Below are 22,155 nucleotides of genomic sequence, written 5' to 3'. Positions count from 1 at the left end.
GTGACAGCAAATCATCTACTTATGTGCAGTAAAACATAAATTGGAGCAGCTGGGCTAAAAGAGCTTCTATAAGAGCTGTCAGAAGCTTGTTAGCACTTACTGAAATTACCTATTTGAGGCTATTGAGGCAAGATGTTCCACAATTACTGTGGATTAGGCCATTAAAAAAAAACTAAGAATAAAGTTTTAATGAATTATTTGTCAAGGAACTTTCAATGAGAACTGATGCTTTGCACCAGTTAGCTAACAAGCTAATTTTCATCTGCAGTGGGCAGGTAAACACATTATTAATAGTAAAAATACCCATGTTTATACATAAATTCATTTAAAAAGAGGGGAGCAAAAATCTATTAAATATATAACCAAATTACACCCACAAAGTCTAACCACTTTAATGCAATTCACTTCAAATCAGTGGTTTAGTGATATTCCTTTGTTTATGAACAAAATAATTCCTACCAGATAAGGTAGAAATTGGTGGTTATACTTGCGTATTAGTTTTATAAATAAAGATAATGAATTTCACTGTTATTATAAGAATACTATTATAAGAAACTGCGTTTATTTAGAAAAGAAAAAACAGATGGCCTTTAAGGTAATTGTATTGTTGAGGCGTGAGGGCATAACTTGCAGGTAGAGGCCTTTTAAGCTAAGATGCTACATTACGTAGCTCACCATTAGAATATAACATTTATTATTTTCTTTTTTCTCAAAAATCACTTCGACATATATTTAAAAAGAGAGGAGAAATAATGCGTTAAACATTTATGCAAATCTCACTCACAAAGCCAAGTCCTATATTCATGAAAAAAAACAACGCTTCAAGTTATACTAGCGTGTCAGTTTTACAAATAAAGATACTTAATGTCAGCACCGGTGTGTTATTATTGTAAGAACACTTATAACAATACGCTTTGCAAGAAACTGCATTTATTTAGAAAAGAAAAAACAGATGGACTTTGAGGTAATTGTATTGTTGAGGCGTTAAGGTATAACTTGCAGGTAGTGGCCTTTTAAGCTAAGAGGATATAACCATTAGGATATAACATTCATTATTTTATTTATTCTAAAAATAATTTCGACATGTTTTTCACGAAAAAGAAACTTAAACGTTAAAAAATATTAACAGTGGCTCTAATACGCCGTCGTACATTTTGACCCAATTTGCCTTCCATAGTTTTCTTCAGGCGTTAGCGTCTCCGGTCTGATTTCAGTATTAGGCCGCGTTGCTATGCGACCTCGGACGCCAAACGTGTGTAAGGACCGAGAGGAGTTCGGTGTTTGGCGGAGCGGGTTTGAGGGTTAAAGCGGCTGTCTGTCCTCTCAGGTCGGTACCTGTGACAGGTGATATGGGAAAATCTTATCACTTCTTACAGAAATACAAACCTGCAAACGCTGGAGTTAAAAGCAAACAGCGGTGACTCGATACACACCTCCTCTGAGTATGTAGCATCATATTGTGCTTTTGTTACAAACCGTTTGCCGGCTCTAAAGGTTGTATTTTGATTTAACAAATGGTAAACATCATTCATCAGCAGGTGATTTAATACACAGTTTGTGCGACCATGTCGGCTGACATAACTTTATATGAGCTGTTGAACGCGTCCATCGGCAGCCCTGAAGCCGGAGCGGTGAACTTTACTGCGCTGCGGGCGCTGTTACACGCTCTCCTGCGGCACCTCAACATCCAGAGCCTGACCGCTCCGTGGAAGGAAGCGGACGCTGACCAAGATGCCCAGTCGTCAAGATCAGGCTGGAAAAACTTAGCGCAGGACAGACCGAACATGTTTCAGTGCATGGAGGATAAACTGAGCCACATTGAGCGGCAGATAGCCGCGCTGGAGCGACTGCCGAGCGGCGCAGAGCTGCTGAGCCACACCGCCACTGGAACCAGCAAAACTCCAGTCAACGACATGTGGCAGCTCATACAGCTCCGGGCAAAAGTGGAGGCCAGCGAGGACGGAGTGGCCAAGGTAACAAAGCTCCACGTTCTCCTTCGTTATCCTTATCATTGTTGCTGTTTTATCCTGATCAGGAACTTGACAGCTTGTCGATCCATCCAAGGACACCATACACTTACTTCTTTATTCAATTATACCTTGAGGCAATTAATAGCACCCCAGCCTGTTGCATTTTAGGGGGTGGGAGGAAATCAGACCACCTGGGGGAAACACACACTGAAATAGCATCAAACTCCTGACAGTGAGTAGAGGTGAGCATTAAACCTAGGTTCTTAGGCGCCAACACCTGACCGCCCTCTGTTTACTAGTCAATGTTTTGACCAGGTTTAGTTTAGGGGGGTCCACATTGGAGTAAAAAGTCACTGACCCATTTTTGATTCGTGTCCTCTTCCAAAACATCCAGAAGGCAGATCAGCGACTCTAAATTGCCTCTGTGTATACGTCAATAAGTAAATGTCTGAATGTTTTTGTCTGTGATTGGTGCTATGTCCAAGAAAACCCAAACGGTCACCCTATGTTGAGAGGAAATGAATTCAAATAGTCAGAAATCATTCAAAAACCATTTAAAGGATGACACTCTTTACTCTCAAGTAAGTTGACATTGCCACGGGCTTAGAAAGAGGTCCCTGCTTCAGATTTTATTTTTGGTCTATGTGATCAGCAACAAACTTCAGTGCTGATGTTGGATCAGTGGCTTCTTCAGAGCCTATGTCATGTATAGCTTGTTTGACTGTGGACAGTTTCATCTGTGTTTCAGCAGCTTCTAATTTATGACAGACTTGTTTTTGGTGGTTCTCGAATCTTTCCATATAAACACATTTCTTTTCATCATAAGGTGACAGTACACTTTTGACTTCAGTTCTCTCTCTCTCTGTCTCTCAAATACACATGGGAGTTGGGGAGCTACCATGTGATGACGTTTCATCAGGTCTTCTCATCATTGAGTGATAGTTGATGAAAGACTTTTAAACAATGAGCACCTGACACTGACCTCCATTCTCAAATGACGCTTTGCCTTTTCACCAGTCAAACCACACATCCGGCCTTAACCATGCTCCTTAGTCCTACCAAATGCTAAGATAAAGCACTTCTGCCGTTTTCTGCAAAAGCTTTAAACATACACAATATGGTCAAGTGAATTTGTGGCCATAGGTTGACGAGTTTGGAGGATTCCAGTAGCTTGCACAGAGTACTGACCTCAACCCCACTCAACAAATTTGGAATTAATTGGAATGTCAATTGAGAACCAGGTCTTGTAGTCCGACATCTGTGTCTAACCTCCCAAAGCTTTTTTGACTCAATGGACATAGATTTTACAGACACACCCAGAATACAGACAGGGAAACGCAATGAATTAATGCTCATGGTTTTGGAATGTACAACAAGCACATGAGAAGGTGTCCACATATATTTGGCCATATATCTAAACTAAGCTCAAATTAACTTTTTAACCCTAGACATTTCAAATAGCATATTAGTGACATGACAAGAAAACAATTACATTGATACTATACACTGACTACTGATCTGACTACTGATACTATTATTTAATAGACCTGCTTTCCTCATGACTCAATTAGTGGTTCGTATTAAACAGTGACCTATAGAGCTGAAGCTGGAACACTAGGAGCCCTGATATTGCCCAGGCATCCCTGTGAGGTAATGAGATCATCATACTTTGTGTTTCTGTTACACGTGGATAATCCTGAGGTAATTAACCCCCCACTGAGCTTGGTGTCATACAGCACTTGCGGTCAGACAGTGCACAAAAGAGGTCTCACTTGGTCCATCGGAATCATTAAAGATCCTGTTACACATCTAACGGTGCCCAGGGGAGCCTAGACGTCCTGTCTTTGGGAGAGAGAATATTGGCAGAGTGGGCATTAGACAGCTCAGAAGCCAAAGATTGCTTGCTTCACTAAATGCATTGCAGGGTGGCATAGTAACTATGGGGGCAAAATAAACTGAAGTCAAAAGTTCAGAAACCTGTGTTTAAATGATAAAAGTTTCTCTAAATGAGAAGACATGTTTATTTTTTGTGCTTTTCTTTGCTTGCTCATTCTAGGCAGATTGTTTTTTGATGCTCTAGCACTTGTCTGAACTATTTTGTAAGCTCACTTGGCCCACCCACCACTATCTGATTTATCTGGTGTTGCTTTTAACACTTTAACATAACAATACTAGTAGGTTGCATGACTAAAAATATTTAAAAATAGCCAGTTGTAGTGCATAATGTTTTTATTTTCATTAAAAGTTTTGTGTGTGTGTAATATGGCCTGTTTAAAGCATATATGTGACTCATTGTATTCAGAGGACACCTTACTGGAAGCCTGTGACTAATACCATTACTGGTTTGTTAATGAAATGTTTGTTTCATTACCAAGACAGATTTAAAAGCCAAGTCTCCCCCCAGGTCAAACAGACCTCAAGCTGAAGCCAAACAACAATAAAGGAGGGACTGGGTATTGAATAAGCATTAGTGGAGACACAGAAGAGTGTTTGATCCAAGACCTCAACATTCTCAAAGCTACTGGCTGTCCTGGTAACACATCATTCTGTTCAAAGGGGAGCAGGATATCCAGTTCTTCTTAATGTTCCAAAATAAGGGTTTTTAAAAGCAGGTGCCGAACACCATCCAGGGCTGCAGCAGAATGAATGTTGATCATTTCAACTTCTTACAGAACATCTAATTTATAATTATGAGTAGACATTAGAAGATGGATTATATAAACATTATTTTCATATATCACACAACTCATGTAAAAACTAGGCCGTTTTGTTTTCTTTATGTTCATATGTCATTCCGTTTTCAAGACAATAAATTATTAACAGGCAAAAACAAACACAGTAACTATGCAGTCACCAGCAGCACCAGAGCAGACAAAGGTGACCACAGACCTTGACAGGTACATATACCCAAAGCTGATGAGTAACTGAAGTCTTGCATCAATCAAGAATGGGCAAAACCTCCACATGCAATACTGCAACAGTGGTAAACAAGCCTCTGTCCCAGCTTTGTGAGAGTGCTGCAGGCTTTAAAATTTGAAGCTGCTTATATTTTTAAAATATAATAAACTTAGGCTGACTTGAGCTTTGTTGGTATTTCAATGATAGCATACCATGTATCTAAGAACTATACGTACTTTTCCTCAGTGTATGAATCTTATACAAGACTTGATGGGGGAGATTCATGAGCTTCAGGAAGTAAAGTGCAACCTGAAGAATGAAGTGGAGACCCTTCAAAATCAACTCAAACAGGTAACAATATACGTGCCTATAGGCAGCTCCAAAATGATCAGCTGCCTTGTGCCTAGTGTTCCTGGTAGGCGCCAGACTCGAGACCCTAAGCAGGATGAAGCAGTTAATGAACATTAGTAAATTATTGAAAAATGTTTAGGTGTGACAGTGTTTATTTTTTTCTTTTTAACTGTAGATGGATGTGGATCAGATGGCAAATAAAGTAAATTTTCTGGAGCAATACTTTCACCAGGTGGAGGAACTTAAGACTGCCATGGTGAGAAAAAACCTTCTTTAGCTCTTTAGTATAGTGTGTAGCTAGGCCAACATTGGGGGACCAAGTATTACTGGTAAAGCTAGTGAGTGGAATATTTTTTACATCAATGACTGGGCAGGGGGGTGGACATATTTATGCATATCTTAATATTGAGAAGAGGAGTGTCCCCCCAATATGTGTTGTGATGACGGCATAATTGATGACGTTGCAAAGTAATGTTACTGTGCACTTCTGATGACAATTTCTTCTACTTTCTCACTATATACTGGTTTACATAGACCGAGCTGAAGGAGAAAGTGGCACCATACCCTCAGCCTGAAGAGTTTTCTGGGTGCGTCACGTGGGAAGTCATGCAAGCCGCTCTTGTCAATGAAAGACAAAACATAAAAAAGGTATGGGGTTGCTCCTAGTTGTAAGTGAGTGTAAATGATGGTGACCTGTGATGGACTGGCTCCAATTTGCAGGTGGTATTGCTACATTGTGCCTGGGATAGGGTCAATACCAACCACAATCCTAATCATAAAAATGTCATTACTGATGCTGAATAAACAAATGAAATAATTGATTCATAAATAATTCTTATTATATAATCATTGGTCAATACAGGAAGTGGAGGACAGGATCACACAATCCTTAGATATCAATTCAGAAAGCAACGTCCCTTTGAATACAAGAGACTCTTCAACAGCTGATCCACTTTGCATGGCAGACTCTCAAGAGGGCTTTTTGCCACAGCATGGTCCCCAGAGCTCTGTATCGGATGGAGCTCTTCCTCTGCTGGCTGGCCGGGGTCTTTCCTGGATCAGCAGGGGGGCAGAACGCTACCCAGAGACAGTGGAGGCTCTAAGGGACATGGGAAAACTGCAGGAGAAGCATGAAAGTCTGGAGGCCCGTGTGGAGCTCCTGGAGGGAAGAAAGGCGGACGTGGATGAAGTGCACCGGCTTGGCAACTTGCTGACTGTTTTGGGTATGTACCTGTCAAGGCATCAGCAAATACATATAAAATTGCAACATGACGATTCCACTCTCTGGATTATTTGCCTGATATAACTCACTTTAGTGCTATTTTACCTGCTGTGGATCTTTAGTCAAAAAACCTGTTTGATGAGTTAGAAAAGCAGATGTGCATAATTTTTCTGTTTTATTTTGTTCACAGAAGAGAGGGATGACCCTAAAAATGTCCTGGAAGAAGTGAATCGTCTAAAGACTTTAGTGGACACGGAAATGGCAAATATAAAGAAGGTATTAAAAAAATGCAAACATATTACCAGCCACCTTCCAGCACAAAGTGTTATAAAAATGAATTCTCATGCCATTTTCATTGCATTTAGAAAGAGAACTATTATTTTTTTCAGGTTACTGCACAATCACCTACACACACATTATAGTAACAATTAAGATTTTGTTGTAGGTATCCGAGTTGGAACATTTGGTCATGGACTTAGTGAAGATGTCAGAAAGTGCAGAATTAGATGATGAACTAGCTGAGTCTAAGTCAACAAGCAAACAGGATAAAGACAGCATCAGTAGGCAAAAGCAGAAGGACCAGCTCCACCTGCAGCTAGCTTACCTCAGGTGAACACCAATCTTACTTTTGTGTAGCAAATTGCTGTGATCGGGTAAAAAGTCAATATACACTTTTAGACAACATATATAGCACAATATGTCCAAACGTGAGGGCATTAATATAAAGTTGCCCCCCATGCAGCTATAACACCTTCACTTTTCTGGACAGGCTTGCTTCAAGACTTTGCAAGACTTTGTGTCTGTGGTAATACGTATCCATTTGTAAGGTGGGACACTAATGTAAGAAGAAAAGGCCTGACTTGCAAATCAACATTTTAGTTAATCCCATCATGGTCTAATAAGATTAGGATTAGAGCTCTGTGCAGGCCACTGACTGATTTTAACTGTATTGCTGGTACTGTCACTCGCATTCACAATTTGACAGGAATGCTGTTCAGAAGCTGAATGAGGAGATGCAAAATCTGAAGGAAGAATTTAAATCTCTGAGCTTGGAACAGAAGAGCAGTTCTGAAAAGCAGATCCAGGATCAGGTCAGAGACAGAAAAGTTGAGAAAAATAAGACTAATGAAGTACAGTTGTTTCATCTGTTTTATCTGCTGTGTGTCTGTAGCTGGACTGTCTCCGGTCCATGCTGGAAGGCATGATAGGATCATCCTCTATGCCATCAATGAGCAGGCAACAAGAGTCAGCTGAGCTAGCTCAGGGTCATGTAGATCAGACTGGTCAGGATGAAGGTCAGGAATGCCCAGCAGTTCTAGCTGGTCAGAAAGGTCATGTTGGGCAGACATGCCCCTCTAATATGGTAGATATGGTGGACCAGCGGAGTGAACACTATGAAGATCAGCAGAGCATGGTCACTGCTTTTATAACAAAGCAGACTATTGCCAGGACAGTCCAAAGCACTGACATAGTGAGTACTGATTCAATATATTAGCTATTATCCTTTAGCAGTTATCAGACAAGTTGTTGCTAAACGTTGTAGCTTAAATGAGGTCAAGTTACATCTGAGTGCATTTGTGTATGTGCGTATACCAGAACTCCAAGTTAACAACCGATGTGCAGGATACCATCTTGCAGCTCCAGGCAAAGTGTGAGAACCTGCATGGCATAGCTACCCACCTGATGGATGATCAGAACCAGAAACAGAGTCACATTGAGGTGAGCATAGCTAAGTTTCTAAGCTTCAGGGGTTCTCTGTACCCATATACACTGAGCTAGTTTAACTGCACTACAATAAAAAGTACATATAACAGTTGTCTTATTGGACTGTTTGAAAGGAAATTTGTCTGGATGGTCGGATTTAATTAAAAAACTGCCGCAGAAACACTGAAATTCTTATATTTCAGCACCTGTACAAGGCTGTAGAGAAGCTGGATGAGAAGAAGGCAGACAGGGAGGTGGTGGAAATGGAAATAAGCATTGTGAGTGCTCTAAAGTGTACCAGTTTCAAATCAAATCTTGTACAGCGACTGTACAGGAAACACACTGGCTAAAAACTTTCCTTTTCCATACAGAAAGCAGACAAGCAGGCACTAGAGACCAAGGTGAGCTGCAACCAGTTCGATACCCTGACAGACCAACTAAATGGAATGTTCCAGGAGCTCCTTAGCAAGATCACAGGCCAAGAGCAGGACTGGCATAAAGTCATAGAGAGGATCTCCACAGAGATGGACTGCAAGGTAATCAAAGCACTCAGTACTAATTTGGTACACTGTTTAGTATGATAATGTGTTGTTTAGTAGTCTAATGCGCTGGCTCAGTGGCCTGGTTGGGTGCTCTACAAATGTAATTGGTTGTGTCTAGGGAAGTCAGTATCCTTGCCACAGCAAAAGCGCCACTAAGTCTGGTCAAGGCACTGGTGGAGGAATACAGAGACCATAACATGGGTTAAATTTATTTGTTGGAATTCAGTGTGTTCAGATGATGCAGCAGCTACACACAGTTTGGGGGAGATGTGTTCTAGCCTGTAGCTCCTACTCAACCAGTGTGAGGCATGCTGTAGAGGTCATTAGCTATGTCAAAGTTGGGGGAAGGAATGCAAAGAAGTGATTATTTTTGAGATACTTAATTACCAACTGTTTCATCATGTTGTGCATCTCTGTTTCTAGCTGAACCGCATCGAGCTGGATCCTCTAAAGAAGCAGCTGGAGGATCGCTGGAGGAGCATTCACAAGCAACTACAAGCCCAACCCGCCCCTGAACACAATGATGCTGCTGGGTTTAGAAAGTGGGTCATTCAAACTCTTAAGTTTTTTAATGATCATTTTTCAGTTGTTGACAAAACTACTAAGAAAATTTTGCTTTTCATTTGTTGTCTCTTTAACATCATATTGGATTTTATTCTTAACATACATTCACACCAGGTACATGGTCACCTGTGGGCACTCCTGACCTTTAGTTTATTGCTGCTTGCTTTAGCTATAACAAACAAAGTAGTGTCTGTTGCTGCACTTACCTTTTTTTAAAACTTAAACCCTGCTATAATGAAGCCTGAGTCTGGACGCTCACATCAGTTAGGTGTACATGACTGTTCATGAAGGCTGTAACTCAAACTGCATACTCCCAATACTGCAAAGCAATGACACATCCGTGGTGTTCTGATAATACACAGTTTAGTAATGTAGTATGCAGTTTCTGGCAGCAAGGTGGTTTATGGTGCATTACTGACTGTTTTGCACACACAATCTATAGTTTCAAAGTTTTTATTTTATTAAAAATATTTTTCAATCTTCTTTTTACAGACAGCTTGTGGCAAGGTTTCACTGCATCTCCTGTAACCGTCCCATTGACATGATAACTCCAGGACCGTATGTCTTCATTTTTATTCATTTAACGGTTTATTTAGTAACCCAGCATAGAGAAAATAGACATAAAAAATGGAGTTGCTTATTATTACATTTAGAGTTGTCGTTTCTCTTGCTTTCAGGTCATCATGCAACTCTTTGTCAGAGAGCACATTGTGAAATCTTTGTTTGGTGCATCTGCCCAGCATAATTGTGTGTGGTTGCATGAACGTTCCACTTGCGGTTTATCGAACCAGTTGTTCTGACAGGGTTGTTTAAAGTATTTGCTGTGGCTCTGGAGATTTTCCCATTTAGACATTGTGTAATCATTTTGTCCCTAAGAACTGTAAAAAGCTCTTCACATTTAACAAGATTGTTACTCGTTGCATAAAATCATTCTGAGCATTGGCAATGTCCTTATTTAAAAATATATATAGCATTATTATTCAGAATATTTATGAATATTTATTATTTATAGAATATGTAATATGTAATGATTAGAGTTAAGGCATTTTAACACAATGTTTTGTGTGTACATTCAAAGTGGATATATGCACTGAAGATTTATTAAATAACAAAAGTGGCTGAAGACTTCTTACCCCTCACTTTGTCCTCTCTCATATGCTTCTCCCTCTATATATTTCTGAATTCTCTCAGAAACTTGCTACTGGTGCCTTCACCTCCTCGATTACCGTCTCACAAGTCCAACAGGCCTTACACGACCTATGAGCTGGATCAAGTTCGTCAGTACAGCCGGAGGTAAAAACCATAACAGACATGTACTTCATATAGAAGGCATCAGATAACCTACTTACTTTAACAGTGTGGTTTCAATTTGCTTAGTATATTTATTTATTTATTAATATTATATATTTGTGGGGTGGCTTGGTGCTGTTTAGATCCAGCAACTTACACACAGCTCCACTGGTTGTTTTATCTGTGTATCCTTTTTTTAAAAATATTCCCCATGCTGATGCTTGAATAGATACATTTTTAGATTCCAAATGTCCGATTATTTGTATTTATTTACCTCTATTTCAGTGAGCGGATCCCAGAGATGGCCAATTATAGTGACCTGGCCATGTCGCGCAACTGTGGTGGCAGTCATACCGCCGCCTATGCCAATCGACGCTATAACAATTCAAAACACATCACCCATCTGATCCCAGCTGAGGAAAACAGCCTGGAAATGCCTATCTCTACTTTGCAAATTCAGGTCAGTGGTTTGTGCTTGTTGCAATGCAAAACATTAGGACCACCTGCATAATATGCTACCAAAACAGCTTGTACTTTCGGAGACATGGAAAACAGCTGAAAGTTTACTTCAATCATAAATGGGCTATTTAACATCTAACTGATTTTGTCTTATTTGTTAAGCCTGAAGAGGTGGACATTCTGGGTCTGGATGGACACATCTACAAGGGACGAGTTAACAACAGGGCCTTAAAGACCAAGGAATCCAGACTGCCCATTATCTCCTCCAAAGAAGGCAGGACCTCCATATCTCCAATATAAGCACCATATAGACTAACCCTTTCATGATCTGATAGCCAGCACTTAAATTCAGTCTGTCAGCTGCAGGCGAGTGTTATTATATTTATAATTTACAACATCCTTGTTGGGCTTGTGATTTTTTTTATTTTGTATTTTCCCCTTATTTTCTCTCAATCTAGTCATGTCCAATTCCAAAGTGAAATTCATGTGACCCTGACCATGCCTGACCAGCCCTGGATGCCACCCCAGCGGTAGTAGGCTAGGATAATTTATCGCTGTGCAAAACAGATAAATTAAAATGACCAAAGAAAGCACACATACTGCATATTCTTTTCAAGCAATTTTATTTGTGGAAAAAACACCTTCATATTGGCACCCTCTATTAACAGCTAGCTTTTTTTATTTAAACATTTGATTCTTCAAAGTTTACAGAAGTTGAAACAGCTTCGAGCAGACAAAAATGATTCCTCACACCTTACTTTTGCACATGCCCAACTTGTTTTATTTTTCCAATATGTTAAATTTAGCAAATAAACAGTAATTGTGCATTAAAATGTGCAAACATTTCTTCCCTGTAGAGGATGATCGGGGGGATAAACTTTTGCTTACGTCTGCTTATATACAGTGCATACTTTAGAATGAGCTGTTCCAGGTAAATTCAGCAGGATGTAGGTCAAATTATTAAGCAGCAAAAATGGTTCACTTCTACAGTCTAGTCCAGGGGTCTTAACCTGGGGTCAATGAAAGTCACATGAAAATAATAATAATGTCCTATAATTGTCCTGTGCCCTACTACACCTGATTAACCTTATATTGCCTCGTGCGACGAATAAGAGTGGGTTCCTAGCTTTCACCAGATTCACCAGCTGTACTCAAAAAACATTAAGAAGCATTGGTCTGCATGTGGTGTATATGCAGATATAATATTACTATAGATATTATATATACATTTCCTCCTAAAATATAAATGAAGCTTATTTGCTGCTATTTTCAAAAACCCATCGTGATGCCGATTTAGCAAAAACAGGCTTTGAAGCAAAAAATAATAATTAAATGTTGACAGCAATGTCACTTACCTACAATAAAGGTATATGAATAATACCTGATGGTTAAAACATGCTGAAAGAGCAAAACCACAATAAACATCACATCAATGAATCATATCTGCTGTCAAAATATCAAAGAAAGTGCAAGGTTGTTACAACCAAGTAAAGTAGAAATTAGAAAGTGGATTTTACAAAAGGTTAGTTATAGTTTCCTTAACATAAATAAGAACAGGGACCATCACCAAACTTGCTACAAGTTTGGGGACATTGAAATCCAACAGCCATAAGGCTGTGAGGGCCCCCAGATATGAAATCAAAGAGAAAAATGGGAGACTTGCCTTAGCCTGTACAGGGCACCAGTGGGACTCAACCTCAGCCGGTCCCATGGCATCGCTACAGGGAGAAGAAAGATCTTCAGTTTAGCAACACACACTCACTTGGGGACCAAAAGTTTTCTGTTGCAAATCAAATTATTATTAAATCTGCCAAAAATATTTGACTGAACCAACTGAGCCCAACCACAGGAATTCTCTTTCTTCCAAACAGTGGGTCATACTTCTGGCCATATATAATGTAAATGTTGACACATATCTGTTTTGTTTTTATACTGAAACATATACAGAGATGAGCCAAAACATTAAGACCTGCCTAATAATCTGTCAAAACAGCTCTGACCCAGCTCTGTGGTATCTGGCACCAGGACACTACTAGCATGTTCTTCTGTACAATGCGAGTTGGATCATTCTGGTGCTCTTTCTTTAGCCAGGATTTTGCATCTCTAGTCCGGGATACTACTGACCTGCAGAGTTTCAAGACTTCCCTGCTTTCATTACACTTGATCTAGCTAAAAGTAAACAGGACAGTTTGCTGATGAGCTGGACCAGGTGTGTTGGAAGTAGGGCTGTAAAACCTGAAACATGCAGGGCTGTATGCCTCCAGAACTGAGTAATATAAAAACATTCTATATGGTGTAGGCTTTGCATTACCAAGGTGAACGCCTTCTGTTGTACTGAAGAGACGCTCCACTGTTTTCACATATTACAAAATGTTTATAAGTCATCAAATTCATACAGCCAATTTCTGTACAAACCTTTGCAGAAAATTCAATTTCTCTGTCATGAAGAAACAGTCTTCAGTTTTTAACACGTTTTATTAGTTTGCAGAATTATACAGACACTGTTCACATAACTATTATATTTATCATTTCCTGGGTAGATAAGAACAAGCAGACAGACAAAAACAATGCTAGATAGCTGAAGCCCTCACCGAGCAAAGCTGGGGACATGAAGTCCAACAGCACCTAAGGTGCTGTGAAGGCTTCATTTGTATAATACAGTAGTATTTTTATAAAGACTTGCCTTGGATAAAGGGTGCTGTACTGTTCGTGTTACTCCGGCCGCCTCAAATTTTTATGAACCATATTTACTACACTTCTTACAACCTAAACGGAATATAGGGGAGGGAAAAAGAAGCCACACTGTACAATCGGTAACATCTCATACATCCATACAAAGATTCACAACTAAAAGTCCAATGGATAACCCAGTTCATTTTTGTCCCCTCAACCCTACTAGACATTTTGATTCAGAATTATGTTTAATAATTTGGCTTTTTTAAGAACACAACCACATGAAAAAAAAAATCGCCAAACCTATCGAAGAGCGGCGTCTAACCATCAATAATGGCCTCCTTGGGACATTACTGGAGGCCTCATGGCCAGTGGGGGCCTTGGCACAGCTCCTTGATAGGGTGGAACCATTGGGGGGGCTTGCCGGTATGGTGGCAATCCCCCTGAAACATAGCCAGGCACTGATTGGGGTGGGGAACCATATGATCCTGGAAAAAAAAAAAAAAAAAAAAAAGAAACATAGCCAGATTATTCCACTATGTGGCACTATCAAAACAGCAATCAGGTTGAGCAAAGTAAAGGCATCTTACCATGTACGGGTTGCCTGGCTCCTGGCTGCTGTGAACCAGCACCCTGCTGAGCAGGCATCATGCCACCCACAGTAGGTGCGCTGATGTGAGCCTGGACTGTGCTAGGGATCTTACACTTGTAGCGTGGGAGCTGAGCACGCAGTTCCTCCTAAACCACACACACACACACACACACACACACACACAAACAAAGAGAAAATTAGCTAAAGACAAAATTGTTTCTTTTACTGTACAGTCATTCTAATCTGTGAAATGTGATGGATTAAAGTAGCAGGCAAATGAAAATTGCAAACCCGACTGAAGTTGCATCAGTGGTTAATGTAAGCGACCGTTTTATTTACTTTATAAGAATTTAACTTTTCATGTGAACACTTACCAGAGAGATATCCTCATCAGGGTGGATCAACTTACTGGTTGCACTGGTAGTGGTGAGGATAGCCGGTTTACTCGTTATGGGGGTGGCAGGTTTTGTCACAGAGCTGCCTGCACCAGCGGTAGAGGGCACAGGCTGGCTGTAGGCTGGAAAGGTGGCTTTGGGAGCAGCAGAGGAAGAAGAGGAAGGACCCATTGGTGCCACAGACACACACTGCTGAGCCTGGATACACACAAAAGTCTAAATGAGCCATAAAAACCTTTAGGGTGTCAAAAAAAATCCTTTAAAATTAACATGAAGACAAAACCATGTACATCCCTAATAGTTTTTCTAGAGGGTCATACCACATGACATCTAATTCCACTCAGTAAGATCAGTGTATTTATTTACTTTGGGCTAATTTTGTAATGAAAAACCAACTAAGCTGTGAAAACGATCACTGTTCAGCAGATAAATAATCTACTCTTAGCCACCAACAGTTTTGCAAAGGTAAGACTGTGCTCAAACAGATTGTGGCATAATTGTGACAGTGTCTTCGATGGTGCTGACAAAGTATCCATACTAGAAGAGACAGAGCTCGTGTTGGGAGCTTGAGGGCCCATCTGCAGCATGAAGAAAAAGCAAAGAGCAAAATCTCTTAACACTGCTCCATCGCTTACTTTAACACACCATTAAGATTTCTCATCATCAAATCATGGTATGTGTTTACAATGTACACATGAAAGCAGGCCTGGGGATTTGACAAGTGCCAAATGTGTTATGATCTGTTTAACGTTGAATAATATGACAAAAAGTATTTAGACACCTGAACCCATTCCCAAACTATGGACATTTAGATAAGCTCATTCTCTGTAACGGCCTTTATCTTTCAGGGAAACCCCATTATGAGATTATGGAATGTCTGTGGGAATTCACACCCAAAAAATGATGCTGGACTAAAAAGCCTGGCTAACAATTAACATTCCAATACATCCCAAATGTGGTCTGGGCTGTGTGTAGGCAGAAAAAAGTTATTTCTCCAAACTGTTCCTTTAAATGCATATAAATAAACTGAATTAGCATATAAATATAATGTATAACTGATTTAACAGCAATGATCATGGCTAAATCGCCTAACTGCATGAATAGAAGAGATGTCCACATGTTTAGACAAGGGCAACAATCCATCGTAGGGTCCAAAACCCCTTACCCCACAGTTGATTTTAAACCCTATAGAACAGTGGTAGTTGGCTAGATTTACTGCTTTGCCACCCAAGCGCCCTGTATGTTTAGATGTACAAAATAATTATACAATTTATCTATTTAGTGGACTAAATTTATTCTAGTATAAATTACTGTTTATGCTAAGTGACCATCACTTTAAATACCAGCTATAAAAACCAAGAAATCACACCTGTGTTGCACTGGGGAACAATGGCTGGATGATAACATTCTGAGGAGCAGTAACTGCAGTTCCAGGAGTAGTAGTTTTGGGGATCATGCCTGAAGCAGTGGGAGCAGGAGCCTGGGGCATGCCTGGATGATGACCCATAGGAGGAGGCACGCCTGTCAAAAGCAACAAATCAGCATAAAAACACATTCTTCAGGCTTTCATGTAGTTGTAAGAAAATATTTGTGTTCTGCATCAGGGCCACTTAACCTGGTGGCATGCCTGGCATCATTGGAGGCATCATCCCACCCATTGGCATCATTCTGTGTGTAAAAAGCAATAAAAAAATCGTTCCACTTTTAACACACATCACAAAATTCACAACAAATCTACAATAAAAAAATACATGAAATGTTACATATGTGCTTTAGGTTATTGGTCAAATGTTAATGCTTACCCAGGTGGCATTCCTGGCATGATTGGGGGCACACCTGGCATCATGGGTGGAACACCAGGCATCATTGGAGGTATCCCTTAGTTATATTTTTAAAAAGATAAACAATATATTATGTAAATGATATAATAAACTACATACATTTTTATTTTAATCAATCATCATCAAATCATCAAAGCCTGGTTCCACCGGGAAATATTGGGTGCAAAGCAGGAAAACCCTGGCCAGGGTGCCAATCTATCGCATATCGGTACAGCTTACCTGCAAAGTTCACAGGCGGCATCCCTGGTGCAGGTACAGGAGCCATTCCAGGCGGTGCAATAGGGGCAAAAACAGTCTGTGGCTGTGCTGCTCCCTGCTGGACCGAAGGTCCTGCTTCTTCCTCGTCCTCATCATCCTCATCCGAGTCATCTTGGTTGTGCTTTTTTTTCTGGTTATCTATAATAAAGCATGTGGTCTAATTAGTGCACTATTAACAGTATAGTCCTATGTAGTGCATAGGATGCGAATTGGGACGTAGTTTATTTACTTAAGTTAAAGCTGTTGTTTTGTATATAAATCTTACCCTGCGTTTTCTGCTCAAGCACACGCCTCCGTTCATCCATATCTTTCTCCGGAATACCCTCCATTCCATAAATCTCCAGTTCAATGTCAGTTCTTCCAGGTATTGCATTGGGAACACCATCAATTGTTTCTTTGTGAACCTTCAATGTAGCAAAAGAAATGAGATACTGAAGTAACTAAAGCTACAACCAGTGTAAAGTTCTGACAAAAAAAATCTTACCTGCATACAGTGAATAGCCAGGCCAGGACCAGTGTACAGCTTCTTATGGCATATGTGGCATTTAAAGTGTTTCGCCTTCTGATGTTGAATGAGTATCTTTTCATCATCAAAATCCCTATTACAATACCTAGAGTAGTTGGTTAAGGCTTGGGATGAGATGAATTCATGCAAAACAGATAGCTAGACATGATACCAACTTACAGTAAGGTCCCAGTGGTCTGTATCTCACAGTGTTTCATAAAGTGTAACTTAGTATAGTATTTGTATCAATCATTGCTAGGTCGCCCTTTTTGGTTTGAAAATGACTGCGCCTTTGCATAAAGTAACATCCATAAAGACATTTACATTCACAGAATTTAGCAGACACAATGCAAGCTGTTAAGGGTTAAGGGCCTTGCTCAAGGGCCCAACAATAGGAGCCTGGTAGTTGTGAGGCTTGAGCCAGTTTGGTATGGAGAAACTCTAGTAGCCTGTATAGGGGGCAGCTGTAGTCTAGCGATTAAGGTACTGGAGCAGTAATCAGAAGGTTGCCAGTTCGATCCCCACCACTGCCAGGTTGCCACTGTTGGGCCCCTGAGCAAGGCCCTTAACCCTTAATTGCTTAGATTGTATACTGCCACAACTGTAGGTCTGCTAAATGCCGAAAATGTAAAAATAAAAATGTAAAAATGTAAATGTAAATGGTATAGTTGCGACGGTGAGGGGGTATATTTGGGTGCCTATAGCTTTTAAATGGGATGTCCTAACAAGCTAATAATCAGGTGTCCACATACTTTCGACCATATAACGTAAATACAAATACTACAACGCTATAAGCACATACAGAAAATTATGACATTACGTTAATGAATCAGTTTACACCAGCACCTCAGCTCAGGTATTTGCTGACTGACATTAATGTTACTGTTGTAATGAAATAATAATAACAGAAACGTCAAGTAGCCGGTTAGCTAATAAGATTAGAACCCACATAACACGACTACACCATTTTCAGTCATATTGAAATAAAAGGCTCTTCTAAGAAAGGATACCAACACCATGGTTTCATCTGCTTCTTCTTTTTTCTTCCCATAGTGTATAAAGATGAATGTACAGTTTGGTTCGGTCAGTGAGAATCAGTAATGTTATAAACAACAGGAAGAGAACATGGCGCTGATAAAACCGCTTGTGTAAAAACACTCAGGGTGAAAATGTCGCCTCCTGCTGAAGAGGAATGTGACAGAAGGTGCGAGAAAACTACAGTGTTCTTAATCCTGTAAGAACTGTAAGATGTATTCATCTAGTTCTGGTTAAGGTGGGTTCTATGCCAACACGAACTCAGTCTTTAATCATTCATCAGCTGTCATCTAAGAGCAATTTGAAGCATCCAGTCCACCATCTGCATGTCCTTATATCCATTAGAAACCAACAGGGATAATGTGTCAAAACTCTCTACGTGCAATAGCTGGAGGTGATTAAATCCTAAAAATGAACATGTAAGAGACCCCACTTACTAAGACAGATTTCACTTTGTAGCCTATTAGTTTTAACATTTCTAACTTTATTTCTCAAGTATCCAAAAACATTTTCTCATTCGGCTACTCCCATATTTAAGGGTCACCATAGTAGATCTGGCATAGTTTTTATGCCAGAAGCAACCCTCCTGTTTCTGTTCAGGCTTGGGACTGGCACTAAGAGTGCACTGACAGGTGCGCCTCCTGATGGCTAGGTTGTTTCGACCATCACCGCCTCGGACATTAGCCAATCTTGTCTATGCAGGTGCCTGACCAGCCGATAGCACTGATGAGATTCAAATCCTGGATCCCCCAGATTGACAAAAATGTAATTATGAATGAAAAAATAGAAACCCAGAAGAATTGTAATATGATTTTAGGAGTAAAACGTAGCATCTAATATAAGAGTATTTTAAATAAATAAATAAAAACTTTTTAAATGCATTAAATATTTTAGAGAGATAATTAGTGAATTCCATGTAACATAACAGTAGCAGTTTGATTTATTTCCCATAACTTAATAAGAAAATTGGAATAGGGAATATGTAACAGGATGCAGGGAGAGCTACCAAATTAGGATGGAATGTGGAATGTGTAACAAAAGTGTGGTATATGAAATAGGTAGAGGTGAGTGGATGGTATGGGGTATGGAATAGGAACTACGTAAGAAATCGAATGTATGAGGATATAAAATAAGGAACTAAGATATAAGTAATAAGACACAAATAGTGGGGAATATGAACTATGAAACAGGGAGGAGGAAATAGGTGGATATTGATGGAAAAATGAGTAGGGAACTGTGGATAGGGAATAGGGAGCAGGGAACTGTGGATAGGGAATAGGGAGTATGGAACTATGGATAGGGAATAGGGAGTAGGGAACTGTGGATAGGGAATAGAGAGTAGGGAATTGTGGATAGGGAATAGAGAGTAGGGAACTGTGGATAGGGAATAGAGAGTAGGGAATTGTGGATAGGGAATAGAGAGTAGGGAACTGTGGATAGGGAATAGAGAGTAGGGAACTGTGGATAGGGAAAAGTGAGTAGGGAACTGTGGATAGGGAAAAGTGAGTAGGGAACTGTGGATAGGGAATAGAGAGTAGGGAACTGTGGATAGGGAATAGAGAGTAGGGAACTGTGGATAGGGAATAGGGAGTAGGGAACTGTGGGTAGGGAATAGAGAGTAGGGAACTGTGGGTAGGGAATAGGGAGTAGGGCGCAAGTCGCCATTTAGGACACAAGGGAAGTTGGGCTCGGTGAACAGAAACTAAACTAAGTTAGACTGTTGAAGTGGAGGCGCAGTTGAGTTAGACAACAGAAGTCTGTTTGTAGTCTCTGTTTATGTAACAGCAGTGATTAACATTAGTTAAACATGTCGAGCAACAGCGCAAACAGCAGTAACCCGGTTGTCACCAAGAAAGACGTGAAACAGCTGCGGTCTGAACTGGGAATCCGGAGAATAATGGTGAGTTTAATTCAGTGTAACTAAAATCTAGAAAGTGATCTGCTGCAGGGGTGTGACTGGAATAACTTGTTCTACAGCACAGCATTCACTTACTGTCTTTCTCTATATATTTATTTTATAATGTTTTAAACACTTGTTGTTTGGTATTTAAAACTGAACATTATTAACATCATGACGACGGTGAAAGTTTGTAGTAGTTTGTAGATTGTGATTTCCCCCACCTGTCATGTTTTATTAGCGTGTTTACAATCAACCTAATTAAAACGAAATGTTGATTTCCATTCGGTAGTTGTATTAATTTCAGTTTTACTGCTGTAATCCCAGATTTGAACGTGTAATGTCAGCAACATCCGGCTGTTCAGTACATGCTGCCAACAGAGAATCTTTTGTTACATGTAACCGTGTGACCATGTCATGTTTATGAACTTCTACAACCTAAATCATCAGCTACAATTTACACTCAGGGTTTATCCAGCTCTATTAAACCACTATACATCATACAATTTTAAACAAACATTTGTCAAAGCAAGAATGGCCAGGGTTCGATCCCCAGGTGGGGCGGTCCGGATTCTTTCTGTGTGGAGTCTTTCGCATGTTCTCCCTGTGTCTGCGTGGGTTTCCTCCGGGAGCTCCGGTTGGGAACAGGGGCTTCTTTGAGTAGACTTTTTAGATTTTGGAAATAATGGACCATGTGTTCTCTAAACCAAAAAGAGAGGTACCGTTCAGATGGTTAACAATGTAATGTTCAGAGGTAAGGATAAGGATGGTAATGATTGACAGACCCAATAATGGACAAAAATGTATTGTCTGATTAATGCTGTTGGTTAAAAATTTATTTTTTGTTAGCAAAAGCTAATACTTCCTCATAATTATAACTAATGTGTATATATATATATATATATATATATATTGTAAGGTCATCCAGTTAATATATAAACCTTTGCCTATCCTTAATATATATATATATATAAATGGCACAGTAGATAATCTAGAATGTGAATTCTTACTAGTACAAACTGTATAGTTGTTTAATTGTTTCCCTTCATTTTTAATTATTAGGTTTCCCAGGCTGCAGCTGAGCTAAAGGCATTTTGCTTGCAGAATGCCCAAAAGGACCCACTCCTAGTGGGGGTCCCTTCCAGTGACAATCCATTTCGACCACCCAAGTCATGTGCACTCTTCTGAGGTAGCTTAAAACAGTACTCTCCAATTTAACTTTTTAAAAAATTTATAAATGTTATTTATGTATGTATTAACCTCTTCTAGACAGTCATGTCTTATATTAACCCTTTTAACTATTCACCCCTCTTTATCTGATGAATTTAGGAAGAAGTTCCGTGGAGGCCATATAAAACACGTCTGTCTTGTTCTTTATTTACATCAAGTGAACACTACAAGTGGAAAAATACTTCTACATTTAAATAAATATTTTTTATTTTTGTGAGATGCTAGTGCAGGTATGTTTTAAATCAGGTTACACTTTATCAATGTTATTACTTCATGAATGGTTTGTTTTACTGTAAAAATGAAGGTGATATGCAAAGGTAATTGTTTAGGAATATGCCTTAAACATATATTTAATGCCAAGAAGCAAGAGTAAGCATTATTGGTGTGGTTTGTAAGAATGTAAAACACTGAACTTCTTTCATGTATTTCTAATCTGTATCATATCTGTTTTATTCATCTTTGAGCCATGCTCAACATTTTTGCACAGATTCTGGCACAGTATTGCCAGCATTTTTGTTGCCATGTATACAATATGGTTGGTATATGTACAAAAGATTAAGAAACTTTTATGGCAATAAACACTAATGACAGTTTTAAGCTTCTAGTCTGTTTATTGAAGCTACATCAGAGACTATACAAAGATCAATGGCACACTGGTTAAAAATGAATAAGGATGAGCCTTAATGCATAATACGACTTGAAAACAAAAACCTTGTAACGAGTAAAAAG

General features: G+C 39.6%; 3 protein-coding genes across 5 annotated transcripts; 2 read left to right on the top strand and 1 right to left on the bottom strand.

Moving 5' to 3' along the window:
* Positions 1 to 1,239: 1,239 nt before the first annotated feature.
* On the top strand, positions 1,240 to 11,833 carry LOC134300082 (glutamine-rich protein 2). Of its 2 annotated transcripts, XM_062984733.1 has the most exons (18): positions 1,240 to 1,442; positions 1,536 to 1,973; positions 5,115 to 5,219; positions 5,395 to 5,475; positions 5,754 to 5,867; positions 6,082 to 6,442; positions 6,632 to 6,717; positions 6,887 to 7,050; positions 7,427 to 7,532; positions 7,613 to 7,912; positions 8,038 to 8,160; positions 8,349 to 8,423; positions 8,517 to 8,681; positions 9,111 to 9,229; positions 9,744 to 9,809; positions 10,443 to 10,544; positions 10,827 to 11,001; positions 11,163 to 11,833. In XM_062984733.1, the coding sequence occupies exons 2-18, from the start codon at positions 1,566 to 1,568 to the stop codon at positions 11,298 to 11,300; spliced, it is 2,688 nt and encodes an 895-aa protein (XP_062840803.1). In that variant the 5' UTR covers positions 1,240 to 1,442; positions 1,536 to 1,565; the 3' UTR covers positions 11,301 to 11,833. The 2 variants fall into 2 exon arrangements, with proteins under 2 accessions (XP_062840803.1, XP_062840801.1); XM_062984731.1 differs by having other exon boundaries at positions 1,240 to 1,973.
* Positions 11,834 to 13,456: 1,623 nt separating this feature from the next.
* znf207a (zinc finger protein 207, a) lies at positions 13,457 to 18,348 on the bottom strand. 2 transcript variants are annotated; one of them, XM_063018602.1, is made up of 11 exons: positions 18,275 to 18,348; positions 17,244 to 17,370; positions 17,025 to 17,163; positions 16,721 to 16,897; positions 16,463 to 16,538; positions 16,276 to 16,328; positions 16,030 to 16,181; positions 14,640 to 14,858; positions 14,264 to 14,411; positions 13,977 to 14,161; positions 13,457 to 13,766 (listed from the first exon to the last, which is right to left on the bottom strand). In XM_063018602.1, the coding sequence occupies exons 1-10, from the start codon at positions 18,313 to 18,315 to the stop codon at positions 14,001 to 14,003; spliced, it is 1,293 nt and encodes a 430-aa protein (XP_062874672.1). In that variant the 5' UTR covers positions 18,316 to 18,348; the 3' UTR covers positions 13,457 to 13,766; positions 13,977 to 14,000. The 2 variants fall into 2 exon arrangements, with proteins under 2 accessions (XP_062874672.1, XP_062874671.1); XM_063018601.1 differs by having other exon boundaries at positions 13,457 to 14,161.
* Positions 18,349 to 20,030: 1,682 nt separating this feature from the next.
* Positions 20,031 to 22,023, top strand: si:dkey-204f11.64 (uncharacterized protein LOC100537752 homolog). The gene is made up of 3 exons (XM_063018956.1): positions 20,031 to 20,199; positions 21,259 to 21,385; positions 21,526 to 22,023. The coding sequence occupies exons 1-2, from the start codon at positions 20,107 to 20,109 to the stop codon at positions 21,382 to 21,384; spliced, it is 219 nt and encodes a 72-aa protein (XP_062875026.1). The 5' UTR covers positions 20,031 to 20,106; the 3' UTR covers position 21,385; positions 21,526 to 22,023.
* The last annotated feature ends 132 nt before the right edge of the window (positions 22,024 to 22,155 follow it).

Source organism: Trichomycterus rosablanca, chromosome 22 (assembly GCF_030014385.1).
Source record: "Trichomycterus rosablanca isolate fTriRos1 chromosome 22, fTriRos1.hap1, whole genome shotgun sequence".
Lineage (NCBI taxonomy): Eukaryota > Metazoa > Chordata > Actinopteri > Siluriformes > Trichomycteridae > Trichomycterus > Trichomycterus rosablanca.
The sequence above is the reverse complement of the archived record's forward strand: the minus strand, read 5'-3'. Positions and strand labels throughout refer to the sequence as shown.